Source organism: Diabrotica undecimpunctata, chromosome 7 (assembly GCF_040954645.1).
Source record: "Diabrotica undecimpunctata isolate CICGRU chromosome 7, icDiaUnde3, whole genome shotgun sequence".
Classification (NCBI taxonomy): Eukaryota; Metazoa; Arthropoda; class Insecta; order Coleoptera; family Chrysomelidae; genus Diabrotica; species Diabrotica undecimpunctata.
The window spans coordinates 62,943,156-62,965,276 of NC_092809.1; the positions used below are offsets into that span (position 1 = coordinate 62,943,156).

Sequence of the window (22,121 nt, forward strand, 5' to 3'; positions counted from 1 at the left end):
TGGCTAAATCTTGGACGATTTCTATTTCGTAAGTCGACAAAAAGTCTTCTTTAGACTGGAACGCTTGGCTTACTCTATGGTAGTTCGTTACTCTGAATGCTCCTCGACTGTTTGTTTTAACTATAAACTATTTGTAAAACCTTGAATGCATGGAGTTCTACATATTATAAATTCATATTTTGAATAAATTGCGCCGTTATCAATCGTTAAATTGCGGTGTCTATTTAATTCGACTTTCTCCAATGTGTACGGGTTACTTCATACTGACACTATTTTCTATAATATTTCTATATTAGAGAGTATGTTGCTCTATATCATTGTCTATTCATAATTAGCGTCCTTATTGATCCATTTTTTCAAAAAGGTTAGTGGATAGACGATTGGCCAGAAAAAACATATAATTTATTAAACCACTAACATTTGAAAGTTTTGTTTAGTTCTTGCTTGTGAAAAAAGTAAATAAAAGTTCAAAATATCGGCATCGTAATAAATTAAATGTTTTTGTGTCACCCTGCAGTCCTCTGCACACCAACCTTCTAATAAAAGGGTATATCGTATTTTCTTTTGATAGTACTTTTCAGTAGGCGTGGTTGACTGATCCAGTCCAAAACGTTGGTCTTTCTCTTTGTTTCTGGCGGACGAGTTCTTTAAGTTGTTTTCTGTCTAGATTACTCACGGGATTTTGCTTCTTTCGTGATCCTGTTTCCTTAAAATTTGATTTTGTGTTTAATTTTCTAACACTTTTTACTGATTATTCTCTGATTATGTTGCTTTTCCAGATTTGGGACTAGTGAACAACTCTCACTAAATTTTTTTTACAGCCTTCCCTAAGTCCTTGAAACCTGGGATAGTCTGTCGATGTGAAAGGAATTGGTTATTTTTTAAGTAGGGTGGAAGTCCTGATATACTTATTTTGTAGATGAGTGCCCCTCTTCCTACCGTCTACTAAGCTTTTAATATACAGGGTTGCAATTCACGTTAGGTTGTAGATAAAAGACAAGAAATATCTTTTGTGTATACCCTACGTATATATTTGTGGTTTTCAGATAAATTTTAGCGCCTGCTGTCAATCCTGCTGGTTTAACACCTTACTTCAACAGAATCTTAAACCTTTTCCTCATTGCGCCGCTCATGCTCGCTCATTGGATCCTTTCAGTCTTTGCTCGGTTTTCCTGCGATTTTCATAACTATTCTTCCATAGTCCATAGTCCAAGAGTTCCTCCAACATGACAAGGTTTTACTCTCTCGATTCTCGAAAGGGTGCAATTCACAATTGTCTCTTCGAACTAATGTTCCTTATTAATCTGAATATATAGTGTCCCTTGGACGTTCCTAATAATTTTTCATGTTTGCTCGAAAATTTCAGATAATTACAGAAAAAAGTCAAACAAATGAACTTCATTAAAAATGTTTAATTAATCTTTGTATACTTTTTTATTATTAATACTGAGTTATGAAGATAAATTGTACATACATTAAATGGTAGGATTTAAATTTAAATGACGCTGCTTGGTAATTTACAAATTAATTTTACAAATTATAAATGTCAGTACATGATATTTATGATTTTTCATTGCAGCGCCAGTATCAAAACTTTTGGTAACAGAAAAATAATGAATTTTAAGCTACAGCGAAGGATTATTTAATTTTTATTGTAAAAAATGTATTAACTGCCTTTTTTGATCATTTATTTTGTACAGGCTCAAGAAAGACATGGATCTGCGGAGGACCGAATTCAAAGACTCGAAGCTAACTTAGATGAGAAAAACGCGGAATTGATTCGCCTCAACCAAAGACTAAAAATGAACGAGGAACACAACTCGCGACTTTCATCAACGGTCGACAAACTTCTTTCCGAATCGAACGAAAGGCTACAAGAACATCTCAAAGAAAGGATGCACGCTCTCCAAGAAAAGAACAGCCTCACTCAGGATTTGGAAAAGACTAGGAAGATGTTAGAAGAGTTGGATAGTCAAAAGTCAGAAATTATGAAAGAATTAGGTAAATCTAGGTTAGAAATTGATAACGTTAAAAGACAAATGCTTCAGCAAGAAATCGCCTACAATATTCAACAGACCGACGCACTCACTCGATCGCTGTCTCCAAACGCGGTCGATCCGAGTACTTTCTCCCGAAGCGCGAGTCATTCCAGTTTCGACAGTCATTCCTTGCCTCGTAGAGCAGCTAAAAGCCGAACTCCCATCGATGAAGAACCAAAGTTACCGTTTGCTTCGCGATCGATGAGCGAACAGGAATGGGAGAAATTGCAACAGGCTCACGTGCTGGCCAACGTTCAACAAGCTTTCGATGTATCTAGCGACGCAGAAGGAGACGATGCAGAGAGCATTTTCAGCACACAAGACATGTTATCTCCAGGAGGTCACACCGACGCTCAAACTTTAGCTATGATGCTTCAAGTAAGTTATACTTAGTATCCATTAAAAGGCTAAAGTCTAAAGAACGTTGAGAATGAAGGTAGGTGCAAATGAAGGAAATTTTGTATTTGCAAGTGTTGCCATGTCCTTATAATATATCACGAAAGAATATGCGATATAATATTATTTTAATTAAACATGGAAAATATAAAATGATAAAATAACGAGAAAAATAAGATATATTTTATTTAAATATAAATACTAAAGTTAATTAAATAATAAGTTAAATTCTGCTGTAAAGATTTTAATATATATTTTTACTTCGTTATTATCTATATGAAAATAAGCCACGATCCTTCACAAAATTATACAGTGTACCGTTTTAACCACCTGAACGGCAGCTGCCACGAAAATAAATATAAGATTTACAAATTCACATTTTATGGATTAAATTGTCAATAATGATAGTTTAATCTCTGCAATGTAAATTTGAAAAAATGTATTTATTTTAATGACTGCAGATCTGATATTCATAAAATTTATATCTAATTTTTTTTCTAATAACTAACTGTAACTAATATAGGAAGAAACAAATATTCATTCGTTCGGATTTTATATAAATTAAAAAAACGTTAAAAAAGACCAAAGACCATATTCCATAAAATAATATAATAAAAATGTACTGTTTCTAATCTTTCTCTGTGTATATTTGAGGCATAAAACATATAAATTATAAGGACATATCAATACCGCAAACGCAAATTTGTGTTTTACTGAAGTGTCTTTGTAGCTGACTTCATTCGGAACGTTCTCTAGACTTTATCCCCATTAAAAAATGACCTTTATACAGTTGAACCCATGGTTCTTTACCCGTGCGTCATCCTTTAAAGCATACAAAATAAGTCGGAAATTTACTCGACGCAACAGCAAATAACACAAAGTGGCTACTACTCCGATCACGGATTATATTATAAAATTTGACGTTATCAAATGAATACAATGTAAAATGTTAGTTTTGCTCTAAATTTTGTTGCAGAATTACAGCTACATTTAAAGTAGCTTAATACCTTCTTTTAACACGTTCAGTGCTATTATATATTAGTAACATTGCTTTCGGCCTGATACATATTTTTGAAGTATTTGCTTTCCTCTCTTGTTAATGTGTCTTATTATAAGAGTTAAATGTTACAATTAAACAAACAATTGAGTAATTTTTGTGTGACGCACCGGTGCGTCATGAGCCCGACAGTGTATTGTTGATCCAGTGTGCGTCTGACGCATCGGTGCGTTATAAATAATAATAGTTTATTATTGCATATACAGTTCTTCGTATATAAAAATTAAGAGGATTAAATAAAATTTATGTACATAGAAGTGTAAAAGTTAAAACATATAAAATATATAAATAAAAAACATCAGTTTGATTTGGATTAAAAAAAAAATAATTGGAACAGAAAACAAAACATACCTGCATATTATATAAACAAAAACATAATTTCAACAAACATTAATTCTTGTGATAATCTTCCAAGCATTTCCCAGCACACAAACCTGGGTGATCCGCACATTGAGTATGATGCTAAGTAAAGTCTTTCACTATTTTTTTTAAGTAAGCTTTTGTAAGCGAGACAGATTCTCATGTTACAGATCCCAACTTGTGATTATTTTAAATTCTAATTGTATCGTGTTGATTTTTAAGTTATTATATTGTGTTATATGTATGTTATAGTTATTGTTAAGTTATTTACTGGTCGTGTTATTTTTTACAGTTTAGTTTAATTGTGATATAATGATTAAATTTCAAGAAATTCTTACACTAACAGTTTCAAAAGTAAATATTTTTAAAAATCATATGATACATAGGTCGTACATCAGTACGACCCTGTTTGGCTTACACGTGGTTCTGTTGACGACTGGGAATTTGTAGAATGAATAGGGTTTAAACTTTATATTCGATAGGATATATGACTCACCGCTGCGTCATGCGCCCCTCTACAAGGAACAGCTTGATGCACCGGTGCGTCATGAGCACTGAACGTGTTAATATCATTAGTGATTATAAACAATTTATAAAAAAATATAATTAAATATACAATAATATTTACAGTGTGTTGATGTAATAGGTAACAGTAAAATCATTTAAAGAATGAAACATTATTTAGCTCAAATAATATTGTTGCAAGATTTTGAACCTATGATTTTCGTTTCTCATATTTCATGTTCATCTCCAATGTTAATTACTACAGGTTCGATATTAGATTAGATTATGTGAGGTCGTTAAGGCCATGCAGCCTCACCGCACTTCGACCTATAGAGTCGAATAGAATCTTTTGTGCATACCTTAATCTAGTTAAACTCTAGAATGCCAATACTTCTGATGAAGTTGATTAGCTTCCTAGGTGACTTGTTTCCTATGTCAGAGGACGCCAGACTGACCTTTCCTAGGAATTTTAGTCTTTTGCAGAACAGTGCTACGCAGTTGCATAGTATATGTTCTGCCGTTTCTTTTTCATTGTGACAGAAACGACATTTCTCACTATCTGATTTGCCCATCTTCTTGAGATGATATCTCAGAGGGCAGTGACCAGTGAGAAGGTCAGTGACCATTTTGATATCTTTTTTACTCATTTCGAGAAGGCGGTTTGTTGCAGTAGGCGACACTTTTATGAGCCTTTTTGCTTGCCTTTGTCCTGGTGTGTTAGACCAATATGATCTTAGTTGATTGAGTTCCCAGGTACGGAGTTCCTCTCTGATGTGGCTTTTCGATAGTCCACAGAAGGGTTCCGGACCCTGGAATGGGGTATTAGCTCCTTCTTTTGCGAGGCTGTCAGCTTCCTCATTTCCTGCAATTCCCTTGTGACCTGGCACCCACATCACAGTTACATTGTTGCGTTCCGCCAGCTTCTTGAGAGATTGTTTACAGTCCCAAACCAACTTCGACTCACATGTAAATGACTTTAGAGCCTTTAAGGCGGCTTGGCTGTCTGATAAAATAAGGACTCTTGCCCTACGGGTGTCTCGGTTGAGACATTCTTGGGCACTTATGTCTATAGCATGTATTTCTGCCTGGAAGATAGTTGGGGCGTTTCCAAGAGATTTAGATAGCCTGAAATTGGGCCCAGTAACTCCCACTCCTGCCCTTTCATCTATCTTAGATCCATCCGTATACCATACGAGTGAACCTTCTTCCACTTTTGGTTCAATTTCTTCACCCATTTGGTGGTTTTTTATGACCACTTCAAAGGGTGTTTCAAAGTCGAATTTGACTGGCATAACATCTGTCGGCATGTCCTTAGAATCCAATGGAATTTCTTCTAAGATTTTCAGGTGGCCAACTAGATCTCCAGGTTTCATTATTTGTGTCTGTCGCAGTTTTAAGGCGGTAGTTACTGCCTCCCTCCTTCGATATTAATATTACACATAAATATTTTCTTCTCTAATAAACCACTGTTGAATTAGTTTGTTAATATGTTCTACACACTTTGCCCAGACGATATAGTTACACTTTTGAATTGCTTTCTTCCACATACCTACTTAAAACATGTTCATTAACAATTCTGGTTTTAACTGATGTTAATCAAAATTGACATTGTATTTCTTCAACCAATCTATAATGTCTGATTTTAACCATTTAGCAGAAGGTTGTTTATTCATGCTTTCACTATGGTACGGTGCGTTGTCCATGACAATCAAAGATGGGTGTTCTAAATTAGGAAGTAATTGTGTATTTATTCATTTAGTAAATATTGTACTATTCAGTTCATCGTGATAATCTGCAGTCAAGGATTTGAAACAAAATAACAAACTGACATTTGAAATAAAAAGCTTTTGCTGGACTGGCATGAACCACAAAAAATCTTTTTCTATCATAACTACCTGGTTTACGTACACTTCTGTTATTGTCATCCTACCACGACATCATTTAATTGCCCCTAGAAAAAATCCACGTTTCGTCTAAAAATAAAACTTCTCGCGGATATGTACTATTTGTGTTTTCCATGTATTTACGTAAGAAACACACTCGTTATGCGATATGAGTTCTTTCAATTAAAGCTCTTCTATGACCATATTTTTTAAAAGGATATTTTACTTGTAGAAACAATTTCTTCAGCCTGCAGCTCATTGATCAACGCTTCACGGGTTACATGTTTCTCTAAAAACTTATTTTTTTTTAATATATTACTATAACATGTTAAGTCCTACTCGTAATTCTCAACAGAAAATTGGTTTACTTACTATCCTGGTACATATTATATATTGTATTTCGAATTGCTATTTATTGCCCTCAAATTAATCAGTAGTTTTCGTTTTGAAACGAGGTCTGCTTCTTCCCGGAGAAGATAAAACATGATTTTTTTCTTATCTTTTTTGTATATTGCATACTGTTTTTCTTGCCAATTTAAGAGCAGCTGCTACCTTCTAAAACAAAGTTAAAATATTATCAATATTTTTCATTGAAATTAAAAAAACCAAGTTCCTATTATAAATATTTTGTTAAGTTATCAAATAAATAATAATAATATATACGCTTGTCATCATTAACGCTTTATAATAGCGCACATTTGAAAATTGTACTTTTTGTACATGTTGAACAGATGACAACGGTTCCAACGGTCTCCCTTTAATTTTTAATGAAATTTAAAACGAGTTCTTGTGCTTGTGAGGTAGGAGTTTTTCCAGGAACAATCTAAAAAAATTCAATCAAATATTTTCTTTTTGTCATTTCTTTCACTTTTGCAGAAACTTAAAAACCATTCTGTGTGAATGAGGTTAACTTTGTATGTAAATAAATGGCAAAATAAAATACACTTATCATAAAATTTCAAACTACAGTATAAAATTAGCTGTGAAAACAACTTTTTGTGTAAAATAAATAACTTCTAAGTGCAAAACAGGACAGAAAAATAGCAAAAAATCCAACAAACTAACAGCCACAAGTAAACAAACCAAAAACGTCACAAATTCTATTTAAAATCTGAAAATGTCGCCAAGCGTCTTTTTTGTACCTATCTATTTTCGATGTATTGAGTTGCGAGCATTTATAAAGATAACATGTCTCTTCACTTAATAACAGGCGGTAGCTGGTTTGTCTTTAGTTTCATGCGTGGAGTGGAAGACAATGATGCTAGATAAAAAGTATGTGTTTTATCTCGCCAGATATTAATGACACACGGATAAAGAACCATGGACTCAATTGTATTAAAATGGTTAAATATATATTTCATAAAATCTTTTGAAAGTTAAAGAAAACTTGTAATTTTGAGGGGTAGTAAAATTTTAATTTCCTATCTTGGGCAAATTAAGTTTTTTACTCGACACTACTGTACAGACGGTTTTGACAGTTGAAATGTGTAGTATGAGATATTACAAAAATACTCGTTAATTTTCGTGGATTCGTTAATTTTTTAATGGAACTATTTCTAAATAAACAATCAAAACGTCACTCATTATTTTGCTCATTCATAACTTAAAAACTGGTCTATTTATAGATTTGACGTCAACAGACAACTTTTTCAGAAAAAAAGATACTAAACAGATAAATAAAATACTGAAAAGATAACAAAAGACAATAAAACGAAATTATTGCAAAACGAATAACAAAATTGCTGTTTTTGAGTATTGTTAATAACTTAACTATTATTTAATAAAATTTGTTTAAATGTATCTGAACTTAAGGTTTTTATTGTGTTTGAATTGTGTAAAAAAGATGGGCCAGAACAAACAAGAGACTGGATTTAAAAGGAAAGGCTTCACGCTAAATAATTGTAGGTTCATGGCAGAGTATAATTATTTGATGACTACACGTAATATACTCTATACTTTAAAACATCTTAGAGACCGACTTTTGTCTTTAGAAAAATCAAAATTCTGGTTACTTTGGTGTTATACAAATCTGTTTAACAGATCTGTTTCTCCAAAAACTGAAATAAGTAAAATTCCAAAATCGATAAACATTAACAAAGTATTTTTGTATTACTAGGAACAATTAGACGCCATCAATAACGAAATTAGACTAATACAAGAAGAAAAGCAGAATACAGAAGCTAGAGCGGAGGAATTGGAATCGCGGGTAGGAAGTATGGAACACGTTAATCTTTTAACACGAGGGAGGAGCATGGAACGTCAAAGTCCGCCAGTTAGCGGTAGATCTACACCTAAATCACACCATTCACCACAAAGAGATTATCTTCAAAAATACCATACCGTAAGTATATTTCTCCGAAATTGATTATTTGATATATATTTCTGATTAGTGTTTTATCTATTAACACAATACAAATAAAGTGCTGTCAGGTATACGAGGGTTGTCTTTTTAGTTTTGCATATAATCATAGAGACAAAAAATATATAGACTTAATACTCATACGTTCAACTTACCACGACTTATTGTTCTAGGGCCTTTTCTACCATTACATAAATCGCATTTCTTACACCAATCTTCTACATCTCGGCCGGAATTGATCCAGTAAAATGTTTCTCGAACTCTGGCAAGTGTTCTTTTAACTCTGAAATGTCCTACCGAAGGGCTGCTTCTTGTAACACACTTTTAATGTGTGATTTTGGCAGTACCACTTGTTGAACTGTACGTAAATCATCAGGACTCTCCCACTTTAGATCTAATAAAGCGTTTAAAGTATACAGAGATTCCCATTGAGCCCAGTACGCCGTTATATTTCCGCTGTATTTGATTATTTCCTGTCAAATAGGTCTTACTCCATTTTTAACACATTTTCGTCTGACTTTTAAGTCTAATAATAAAGTAGAATTTCTAGGCTACCGGTTTCGAGGCTTACAATATATGCCCCACCATCAGGCCATAGTACATAGGTCTTTGTTCTAACAAAAACTAAAAGATATCAGGTACAAGAAGGCTCTTCTATTATGTGTAATTTTGCAAGTCACCAACAGATATGGAAATATGTAATATTATTTTTAAATTACATACACTAGATATTACACTAGTATGATCTATTTTACTAATAATTTGATTTACCTTTAACTGAAAATTTTCGTGAATTTGAGACAAACCATTCATGAGTTCTACCTCTACTTTTCTACGCCTCTCCTTCTCCTCTTTCTCATTTTGTCTACGCTTCTCCTTTACCTCCCTACTCTTCTTCTTTTCCTCTTTCTCTTCTTGCCTACGTTTCTCTTCATCTTCTTTTATTTTTAAAAACCATGGGGGTGGTCCGGATGTTTACATTTCTTTGTGAAAATCGGTAGATCTTGTATTGACTATTAACAATTACTAAATATTTCTTTGATTTCTCGCTCTCATTTCTTTAAAATAGCTTTATTCGGAACACCATCAATATTACAATACTTGTTTACACTATCTATACCTAGATCTACAATGACAACTATAAACTTCAAAAACTCAATATTGTGGATATTTTTCACTGTCTTGAGCTGCTAGGGAAGATTCATGTATACCAAGGCCAGTAATTCATCTGGTTTGTTCCATCCAGCGTGTCGAGACCTTCTTCACGATTATTTGCCATTGATTTGTCAGTCTTGTGTTGACTTTTATGGCTTTATAATTGAAATATTGGTGCGATGCTGTGTGTATGATATTCGCAACATTTTTTTATAAGCCCACATTGCGAAGGTATTTATTTTTCTTTGGCCACCTTTAATATCTATGTCTCAGATGCATGCGTGGCAATAGGAAATATTAATGTGTTTAATCGTTTTGATTTCTTCGTCACATCTTGTTTGCAATGGGGGGTGGGGTAAGGCGAAATATTTAATCCTATCGAGCACTTCGAAATCAGCAATATTTCTGATATTGGACAGATTGCTATCTATTATCATGCTTTGGGTCTTTTCTTGTTCAATATAAGACCATATTCCTAGCTCATCGTGTTCAGCTTGTTAATTATTTGGACAAGTTCCTCTTCTGAACAGACTAACATTAGGGTATCATCCACATATCCAAGGTTCATGATTCTTGAACAATTCTTGTTTTAATTCATTGTTCCGGGTCAAGGTTATACTTAATCCAGACACATCTTTGAAGTGCATTATTTCATGTCCTAATTTGTGGGAGGATGTTTGAGAAATGAATAGTTTACATGCAAAGCGTATAATGGAAGAATAGTTTGAGTCGATAGATGTATTTTTTTTATATTTAACATTAGCCTTCTCGAGATTGTATATGTTGACTAGATTGTAAAATTTCTAACAGAACAAACAAAAAATTATTAAGCAATACTTTTTTATTTGACAGTTACCACTAGAACCGATGTCATCCGAATTAACAGCTGACGAGATGTCTCTCGCGGACGGTACTAATGGCGGAGGAGCATCACCACTCACAGCACGTCACTTAAGATTGGAAAGAGTAGCTCAAGCTCTGGCTCACAGCCAAGAGGAACTTCGAAGGTATATTTTTGTGATATTTAGAAGTTTGCTACCAGGTTGATAGTTCTAATAATCTTTTTTCGTACGTTTTATATGCGTTTTAAAATTGAAATATAAAATCTTTTAAATCTATTGACTTCTTTTCAATATAAGTTCTTGATTGGTCTCGGGCTTATTTGTTTATTACTTTAAATCAAGAATCTACTTTTTTATCTAAATTTCAAGTATATCAATGTCAATTCTGACATCAGAATCGTAAAGTTTGACGTTTCAATGGTCAGATCCTTTTGTTATCATCTATCATCTAAATGCTATCATATAAAGTATGTAGGTAATCTGATAGTAATTTTTATATGTGTGCATGTAGATTAACATAACAATAGTGTTCCGATCAACTCGCTTTTTGTTTTAAATCTATTTTCTAGAAACTATTTTCGTGAAGGTAGTCGAAAATTGGCTGCTGTTCCAGTAATTGTCGATGCTGTTTGTGAACAAATATTGAAAGAATGTCATGTAACTTACAGTGAGATTCGGTCGTGTTTGGGATATGCTTCACTGGCTTTTACTTAATATTGTATAAATATGTGTCTGTCACAATTTTTTTTTGTTTTCACAGCAAAACAAGGTACTCTTTTGAATTTAAATTATAAATGAGGTTTTCATGCCGTACTCTATCAAAGGCGTGCGGTACATCCAGAAATAGATCTAAACAGACTTTTCCCTTCTAATGCTTTTTCTAATAATATAGTCTATCTATAGTTGTAGTGACGTTGTCTGAAGTAAAGTTGATGCACTGGGATAATGTCGTTTTCTTTAATTATTATTTTTAGTCTTTTTAGCAAAAGTTTCAGTTTCGACATTAAGGTGCTACCTTTCCTTCCTCAAGATTGTCCCTTACTTAATTCGGCTCTAAATGTGCTTTCCAGATGTTCTGTAAGACGTTCAGCTTTTTGTTCATTACTTCTAGGCTCAGCTACATTCTGGTTTTCTTGTGCGAAGGTTATGCACCTTCATTCTGCTCTAAATATGCTTTCCAGATGTTCTGCAAAACGTTCAGCTTTTTGTTCATTACTTCTGGGTCCAGCTACCATCTGGTTTTCTTGTTGGAGGGTTATGTATGTGCCTTTTAAGATTCTTAGTTGCTTTAAGTGGTTTTGTCACTTGATAAATCATTTAGGACTCCAATGGATTCTTTTGTACTCTTGTGATTTTATCCTTTAAGCTTTTTAATTGGATTATTAAATTCTGTTTTATCAGGGGGATATTTGGTTTGTTGTCACTATTTCTTTTGGATAATTTCTTCTTTGAGCAGCTCTGTTGTTGTTCTTTCGTTTTAATGTAATAAAAATTTTGATCATCGCTCTCAATTCTTTCAAGCTTACCTAGTCATTCTTGTTATTCACTAATCTAGTTGACAACTCTTTTTCTATTAATCAGTACGTTTTACATTGTAATTATCACCTACAAAAAATCTATTGCCCTTGAAATGCAAGTATTCTTTGTATAATTCTAGTTTAATACTATGCTCTGGTGGACAGTATACGACTGCTACTGTCAGGCTGTATTTTGTCGTATTAAAACATAAATCATGTTTAGTTTTCAATCGAGTGAGCTTAGCAAAACGTGACTAAACTACCAAAATAAAAACTTTATTTTTTAGCTAATTCCTCTCCCTATGTACCATCTCTATTTATCGCCTAGGTTGGCGATCAATATGACAAAGTTTTGTCTATTGTGGGCTTGCTGCGTGAGAGCGTTTCCTTTAGCTCTGATCCAGTCTCTTATATTTCTGAGCCACGGTACTATGATCACCGTATCATCGGCATCCCTTGTGTTGTTTATAACAATGCCATTGATTCTGGCTGCTTCTGGATGTTCTTCTAGCGAAGATGGATTATATATTTAGCACAAACATTAAAAATAATTGGGCACAGAACACATCCTTGACGTACTCCTCGTTCAATGTTTACCAATTTATTATTACCATTGATTATGATTAGCATAAACATAAACAGCATAAACCATATGATTAGCATAGACAGTTAAATTTAAATAATTCTATTTTGGTTCATTATTTTAAAACGCATAAAAATGGTTTAAGTTTTAACCCAACCTTTCTTCACTATTCTTTAAATACAAACCTTTTAATATTCTGTTTTTCGGAATATTTCTGTACTATAGGCTATCTTTTATATTTATTTAAACTGCATGTCAAAATTATTAAGTAATCAAATTGCTGGCTTTGAACATTGTCATTTTTGAATCAGTAATATACAGTTCAGTATAGTTGGTGTGTACAAAAACTACATTCTAAATGTTATGAGCTACGTGGTGTGTCGTGGATGCTAAAAATAGTTCATGGAATAAATAAATATTAAAGTAAATCATTGTTAAAACCCTTTGCACTCGTGTATATGTTCTTTTGTGATTACACTATACTCGGATTATACACATATGTTTATTATATTTAGGACAATCCCAATAAATGCAATAGACACTTCCACATTGTTATCTACCAATGTGTGCCGTGTAGTACGTTATGACAACCTCTTTTGTGCTATTTTATGTCTAGCGTAATTATTTGTTCGAGGTCGCTGAAAACGAATATGATAACAACGATTGTCCTCGAGCTACCTGGTGCCCAGGGTGGATCTCGTCTCCTGGAGTTTCATGGTATTTTCATAATATATATAAAACTTAAAAAATTACCTCAAACATTATTTTTTTTTTAATTTGGCGCTATTAAACTGTTGGTAGCACTGATGATGTACCAGGTGATACATACTATAATCTCCCCTGTAGCAGTCCGCCTTCTGCACTCACATGTGCTGTTATACTTATTCTCTCATATGTACTAGTACACAGATATCTTTCAAGTTACATGGTAAACGCTGGTTTTTTTCTTCTCTGGTGGTAAGCATACTACGGTCTAGAAGGAGAAGTTGGGTCGAATTGGGGGGCAATTTAAATGGGGAGTACTAATGACGGTTTGATAACACAAAACCAGAGAACTGATTCAGTATCTCGCGAGTTTTTTGATGACAGTATAATATGCAGTAATACTGAAATCCCATCTTCAACTATATATTTAAATACGTTTTAAACATATTTAATCTTTTGTATGGTTCTTTCATTCATCACCAACTCACAATCCGGGAAAAGTCCTGAAAACTCGTTCCACAAACTGGAAAATGTGTAAAAAGTGTCGTTTTGTTTGTTGCAGTGAAAAGTTTGAATATAATTATTGCTATTAAAACAATTATTTGTTTATTTTTATACGTATCAACTACGAATTTATATGCTCTACAAATTATGAATTGCCTAGCTATATTTAAGTAAGTTACTTTAGATTTGACTAAGAGGTCTGGCAATTAAGTTCCGATCTGATTTTTTAACGAACATCTATGTATCGACAACAGTGAGAGGGATGTGGTTTAGATCTTTAAATATCCTTTGACGTAGTGTAAAAAATTTCAACCGGCTGCAACAAACAGTCTCGTTATAATCTTCAAATAATGAAGGTGAAAAAATCGCCCGCGCAGAAAAAATGTCGGGAACTTCTCGTCGGAAAGCTATGAAACTTTGCAGAGGGTTTACGGGGATGATTGCCTATCCCGTGGCAGAGTTTCTTATTTTAGTTCAATTTGAACGATTTTCGTATTCTCAATGTTTGAACAAAAAATACATAAGTCAACTACATGTATTCAGATGAGGTTTGACATTGAACGACTTTGTTTATGACTTTTATTTCATTTTGTGTTTTAAATGTATAAAAAAATTGTAAACAAGTTAGGTTATATTTCGAATTTCTTGTGTGGAAGTGACTAATCATTCAAAAGAAGGAAGGCCTGCTCGAATTACCATTTTTTAGATTAGTCTATTACGTAATTTAGTATGTGAGACATAACATCAACTATACTTTTGACAAAAAATGACAAAATTGAGTCTTACTTACCAATAAAAAGATAATATGCAAGCCATAGACACGTGAAACATATAAAAAGTATAAGTTTCTAATTATTTGTATATGTTTGTACATATTTATGTGCTTCTTGGTGTATAATATTAGAAAACAATTTTTACATAGTTTCCTACTTTTTTTTATTTATTCAAGCTCTTCGCCTAATTCCCTGTTCTGCATTTTGATACTTTTCTCTAAAAAAGTATGAATATCTACAAAACTGGATAAATTTATTAAATTTATATTACTTAATAATTATTTATGTATATGTTAAATTACTATTACGAAGAATGTACCATCAATCATATTTTAGGACAAAACACTATAACATAAGAGAGTCTTTAAGGACTTTTTTATTTATAAATCTGATTTAGGGATTATACTGAATACGCATATTTTATCTTCTGTCGTATATATATATATATATATATATATATATATATATATATACCCGGTATTTTTAGGCGCCTCGCCCTTGGGCTTGCGGCTCAGTGATACTCCTCCATAGATCCCTACCAGATTAAATAATTACTTAAGTAAAATAATTAAATCCAAATTAATGAGTTAAGTGACCCATTTTTTAGTCATATTCAACGTTTAGCTAAGTACATTTTTATCACCTTTTTGGGAAGAAATTTCAATAAAATAAATCAATCATCGTTCGAAATAAAGACAGCTTTTCTACTACCTATCTTTTTGCGTAAACATCATCAATGTACATAGAAGTTCGATAGCCTATAGAACCCTATTAAAATCTACAACCTTCATGCGTTGTTCCTGTGGTTAGGAATATATTGGTTAGCCAATCAGAACCGGGATTGAAAAGCATCAAAGATGCATTGAATCAATTTATGTTTTACATGCTGCTGTAGCAGAACACTCTCAACAACCCGGATATAATTCTTGTCTTGTGCGTTTTTTAGTCATCATCATCATCATTCAAGCTTCCCTTGCCCAGACATACATCTCCCTCATAATTTCCCATCTGTTTCGATTTTGTACCTATTGAATTCAGTTTCCACCAGGTATTCCACCAATCTTTCGTTGGTGGATTACCTCTACTTCGGTAGGCAGCATCTCTCAGTCTCCTTCCAATATCCGCCTTGTCCATCTGTTATGTCATTCGAGCCACGTGACCTGCCCAGTTCCATTTCAGTGTTTCGATTCTCTCTATAGCATCAGCCACTCCTATTCTTCGTCGTAGTTCTGCTTTCGGATCTTGTTTCGTAGAGAAATATCCAACATAGTCCATCCCTTTTTTGAGCCATACGGATCTTTTTCACTGTTCCCGTTTCTTGGTAGTGAATGTATATCTATGCCTGTTCAATCTTTTACATTTTTTAGTCACAAACATCTTCCCCGATTCCTTATTCCTTCCTATATATGTGTTGACCAACAAGGCCAGCTTTATCTGGATACCGAAACACTCAGGTGTAGGGGGGAATGAACGGACCGATGACCTTTAAAGTTACAGCTTATTCAGGAATATTCCTCAGTACTGACCGGGATAGGCCAAGGAGCTACTTTCGTGGAGGTTCCAGCACTCTTGGGGGTATGAGACAAACTGGGCTTTACGTATCTGGGCCTTCAAAGATATCATGTTTAAGACTTCAGTGGATATTCTGCTCACTTAGACGGCACTTCCACATACATGGATTGGTAACTGAAAGTGTCGCCTATGTGCTATATAACTAATGAAGCTTGTGGTTGGCTACAAGTCTATGGGCTCTAACTGTGGGTCTCTGCTGACTATAGTGGATAATAGGCGGCTCGCAATAAGTGGGTATTCAGTGAATCCAGTTGGTCCGAGTTTGGGTCTATCACAAAATGTTAAAAAAATTACAGATTGCACACATGAGGAATGAGGAGGTTCCTACAAAAGTGTGCCATCTACATTTCGTTGTTGTTACATGTTTCACTATGTTTTTGGCCTGCGTTCTTTGTCTGGTTATCTGGTTCATGACTCTCTGGGTTACTCTTAAATTCTCAGCTGTCTTTTTTCTTCTTTTTTATGTAGACATGACTCTGTCTGTTTTTCAATGTGCCTCCAGTAAGTTGTCGTTCCATCGTTTTCGTGGTCTTCCTACTGATGGTCTTCCTATTGGGGAACCATTTCTTGCCATCTTTACTACTCTATTTGTTGTCATTCGGCTTATATGATCGTTCCATTCTACTCTTCTATTTCTTACACAGTCTTTGATGTTCTCCACCTTGCATCTACGTCGTATATCTGTACTTCTAGCTCTGTCCCATAGTGTTTAGAGGAAATTAACAAGTTAAACTTTTTTGGGGTTATATTAAATTGGTGCAGCATACGTTGTAAATCATCTTCATTTGAGAGCGTAGTATTGCGTCATCTGCATGGCAGATGAATCTTCAGGAATCCCCCTGTCTTATCCCATTGCCAGATTCAATAGAGTCAGTTAATTCTTCTTCTACTTTTACTTTTACTGTGCTGTCTTTTTTGTTAATGTTAAAATCTCCGCTCCGTATGTTATTACTGATATTAACTGATGTCCATGCACTTTTCTTTCAGATTTATAACAGAGATATATCTCCCGTAATTTTCCAAAAGCAGCCCAATCCAAACTTATTTTACGCTGTATATTATTATTTCTTTTTTGAGAAGAATGGGTACCTATATATATATATATATATATATATATATATATATATATATATATATATATATATATATATATATATATAGGTATTATATTATATTATATTATATTATTATATAATATAAAACTTTATATTATATATATATATATATATATATATATATATATATATATATATATATACATTTAATCTTTAATATAACAGTTACCAAGCAGACAATATCCCAATCCAAGAGTTTATTAAGCGATATGGTCATTTGTAAGTAAGTTGTAAGTTTATTTTATCCAGTTTTTTAAGTTCATATTTTCTAACCAAAAGGAATAACTGTGAAAAAGAAAGGTTTGTTTAAAACTAATACTCTTCTGTTTCTAAGAGTTCAATGTAAAGCTTTTTAATATGAAGGTGATTTCTAGTTTCCTTTAAAAATATTCCCTAATTTCTAGCTCCTGTACCTATTTTAATTGTTGTAAAATAATAATGCAGCATTATTTATAGCATTAGGCTATTTCTCCAAAAATAGTATCATATTTCATTTAGATCTTATCATAGTAGAAATAATCTAGTTTTTATACTTTAGTATGATCTTTTCTCTTTTACACCTAGTAGAAGCTAAGAAAATAGAGCGCTTTCCCTACTGAAGACAATAAAGACAACTCTATCGCCTGGGAAGATTATTTGGAGTACGAATTATTGAAAGGATATTAACCAGATTTGGTCCCCTCTGATTTTCTATTACCAAATCATAAAATACAGAGTTTATATACCTAAACGATACCGCATCGAGAAATTAATGTATTTTTAAACAATTACTTATTTATTCTTCACTAACCCGAACACTTTTAATTTTTTCACTCGTGTTTTACAAGAAATGCACAAGAAAGTACAAAACATAAGATGAGGGAAGAGCATGAAAATAAAAAATAAGGACAATGAAACTCTAATGGTAATAATTACAGTAGCATGGCGAAATATAGATCAGGGATTAGATAATAAAGGGATATGAAAGAAAAATAATAAAAGGAACATTTTAAAAATAACTAATGGATACAATACAGAAACACTTTAAATAATACCAAAAATACGAAAAACTATCAATCTAATAACCTAAACAATTATTGTTCGATTAGAAACATACTGTTTTTTAAAATGTTTAAATGCAAGACTTCTTCTCTAAAGAATGTAAGAGAGTAAACATGTTAAACCAAATTCATGTTTTGAGATAAATTTAGGTACTTAATAGAGAAAACACGTTAAATAACAGAAGCTACCAATCTAAAATATGTATCGTAAGATTTCCCAACTTTATATTAGTTTTATAATCGCGTATAACATGATGAACACATTTTCTCTTCATCATTCATGGGACAATAATTTTCTAAGTCACTCCAATTTTTGGGATCGTTAAAGTTTCTTTTCCAATTTGTTTTTAATTTCTGATATTCCTTATTCGTTTTCCATCGTCACTGACCCAACTTGGATTAAAAATACACCTAACAGTCATCTTTAAGAACCGCTTGCTTTCTTGCATGCTCTTAGTTTCAGTTTAGACAGTAGAGTGTAGTATGTTTAGGCAAGGACACACGCACACACCTCCATCACCATTGTCATCTCGTCATAGCAGCCAGGAGAGCCTGCACAAGAACGCCATCTCGGGTCTGTCGAGGGATATGTCAACGGCCGCCGCTGTCGCCGCTGCAGCTGCTGCGCAGAAAAAGAAAGGAATCAAATCTTCGCTGGGAAGGTTCTTCAGCAAAAAAGAAAAGGTAAGTGATCACTTTCTATTCAATATCATATTTACTTCGTAAGTTTTTCAATCGAAATGGATTGCATTGAAACTACAAAACGCAACATAATATTATGGAACATCAAAATATTTCATCATCATGTTATTGTTTACACGAGTAGATTCTAAATTTGTATTTTATTTACTGTGTTTTCAGAACAAATTCTTTATTCAAAATTGTTGCTTTAAGTTGTTGTTGTTTAAGTTGAAGTGATTCTCTTCTTGTTCAGTGCTTTATCCGATCTGATTGTTGGCGATCATCAAGGCTATCATGATTTTGTTGACCACTCTTCAGCGGTGATCATTCCAAACCATTCTCAGAGGATTTTTAGCCATGCTATACCACCACGTCCTGATCCTCTTTTGCCAAATACATGCCGAGTTGAAGAGTTCGATAGCTTTCTTCGTTGCGCATTACGTGGCCTAAGCACTCAAGCTTACGTTGTTTTACTAAGTTAAGCACTTCGTTTCTCTTCTTTTGCGCTGTATGACTTTGGCGTCGGTGACATGGTCCACATAAGATATTATCAATATCCTTCAATATCAGTGGCTTGCGTCAGTGTACAGGCTACGACTACATATAGTGGATATACGCACTGGAAGAACGTAGCACCTCACTATCCGCACCTTGGTTTTTAAACTCAGATCTCTGCAGCAAGCAAGGATCTTATCTTGGTAAATGTGGACTGTACGATTGCTATTATGGACTTGATTTCTTCAGTGTGGTCTCATTGTGCTCAACGATAGCTCAATATCGACTCACTAGGCCGTAGTTTATGCTTGCAGTTCTCACGCAGTCCAGTACCGTCTGCAGATTATTTATCTCCATTATCTAGGTTCAGGAAGGCTCCAGTGGAAATGGATACGATGTGATGTATAAAATTTAATTGGATGCACTTTATAACATCAATACTTGGATTTAATGATGCATTTAATGACATCAAAGAACATTTGGTCACTCTGGTCAACCGACCTTTAGGTGACTGATAGTCTGGTGGCCTGTTTGCCTTAAAGGTGGCCGTGAAATGAATTTTTTGTTAAGACTGCTCAAAAGGTGTTTTAGCAAGCTCCCTTAACAGCTTAATAGCCGCAAACCTTATTAATCTTTGATCGTTGATCCCTTCGAGTAACTCAATCAAATTCACACGAAGAAATGCAATTGCTTAGAAGTAAGATAAAACTAAGAAAACATATCAGTGCTGACTTCACTTTCAAACAAAGAGCATATTTAAAAGCTCCCAATGATGAACTCAGAAATTTGTGTGCTACTACAAGGGGTACAAAATATATCTAATGTGTAAATACTTCATAAGCTCTGGAATAACGAAGAAGAGGAAGAAAAAAGTATCTAACATGGCTTAACTAGATGTTTATTGGAATAACCAAAGAATGAAATAAAAAATAGATTAATCATATATGACAAGGGATATTACAGTTTTTAGCAGTTTTGAAATTAATGAATCATCTTACAGCAAAAAAAAATGGCGGAGAAAATAGTAATTACTTCACGAGGAGTTGAAAACGGGTTAAAAATATTGATATTGGCTTGATAATATCCATCCTACTTAGCATAATCTACCCAGATACCAACAACGACATGTATTCTGGTAAAACATGAGGAACATATTTAATCAGGATCCAAATTTTCCCTGAAAAATGTTGTATTTTCATTCCTTGGTGTTCCTTCTTCTTTAAGTTCCATCTTCTATCGAAGGTTGGAAATCATCATGGCTATGCGGACTCTGTTGACTGCCGCTCTAAAAAGTTCTGCACTACTGCATTCAAACCATTCCCTTAAGTTCTTAAGCCAGGATATTCTTCGTCTTCCCACATTTCGCTTTCCTCGGATTTTGCCTTGCATAATAAGTTGTAATAATGCGTATTTTTGCCCTCTCATCACATGTCCTAAGTACTCAAGTTTTCGTCTTTTGATAGTTAATATTATTTCAGCCTCATTTCCTATCCTTCTAGTTACTTTCACGTTTGACATTCTTTGAATCCATGATATTCGTAGGATTCTTCTGTAACACCAAAATTCAAAGGCGGCCAACTTATTCAGATGGATTTGTTTTATTGTCCACGCTTCCAAGCCATAAAGAAGAGTAGAGAACACGTAACATCGAAGCATTCTCAGGCGTAGTTCTAACCTTATATCCCGACAACAAAGAAACTTTTTAAGTTTAATGAATGATGCACGTGCTATTTCAATGCGTGTCCTAATTTCTTTGGTTTGGTCTACATATGATGTTATCCATGTTCCTAAGTATTTATAGTTATTAACACTCTCAATTGCAGTATCTTCAATAGTCAGTTGGATATTTGCATGTGCAGATTTAGTCATGATCATGTATTTAGTTTTCTTTAAATTTATCTTCAGTCCGTACTCATAACAGCGTTCATTAAGGCGTTGCATTACGTTCTGTAAATCATTGTTGTTATCCGTCATTATTACTGTATCGTCTGCAAAACGTAAGTTATTCAAAACTTCTCCATTGATAGATATACCTTCTATTGAGTCTGAGAGCGCTTTTTGAAATACCGCTTCACTGTAGCCATTGAAAAGTAGTGGGGACAGCACGCAACCCTGGCGGACCCCTCTCTGTATTTTGATATTTTGAGTGTACTGGTTGTCAACTCTTACCTTGGCAGTTTGATTCCAATATAACTTAGATATAATTTTCATATCACGACTGTCAATATTTTTGCTTTTTAATAATACAAGCTTTTTATGTTGAACCTTATCAAATGCCTTTTCAAAGTCTACAAAACATAAGTACATGTCCTTATTCATGTCCATGCGTCTCTGAGCCAGCACATTCAAGCCGAACAAAGCATCTCTTGTACTCATACCATTTCTAAAGCCAAATTGTGTGTCAATAATTTCATATTCAAGAGTTTTAACAATTCTGCTGTGAATTATTTTCAAAAATATTTTAAGTGTGTGGCTCATTAAAGCTATTGTTCTGTGATCTGAGCAAGTTGTTGCACTTGGCTTTTTGGGAATTGCTACAAA

General features: G+C 33.6%; 1 protein-coding gene across 4 annotated transcripts in view; it reads left to right on the forward strand.

Moving 5' to 3' along the window:
* The window catches only part of Liprin-alpha (PTPRF interacting protein alpha), a 134,270-nt gene that overhangs the window by 91,833 nt on the left and 20,316 nt on the right, over positions 1-22,121 (forward strand). For 2 of the 4 annotated variants that reach the window (XM_072537468.1, XM_072537470.1), the window contains exons 9-12: positions 1,701-2,417; positions 8,356-8,580; positions 10,606-10,760; positions 18,887-19,088. In XM_072537468.1, the coding sequence (XP_072393569.1) occupies positions 1,701-2,417; positions 8,356-8,580; positions 10,606-10,760; positions 18,887-19,088 (1,299 nt within the window). The remainder of the gene's footprint in view (positions 1-1,700; positions 2,418-8,355; positions 8,581-10,605; positions 10,761-18,886; positions 19,089-22,121) is intronic. The other 2 variants (XM_072537469.1, XM_072537471.1) reach the window with 2 other exon arrangements.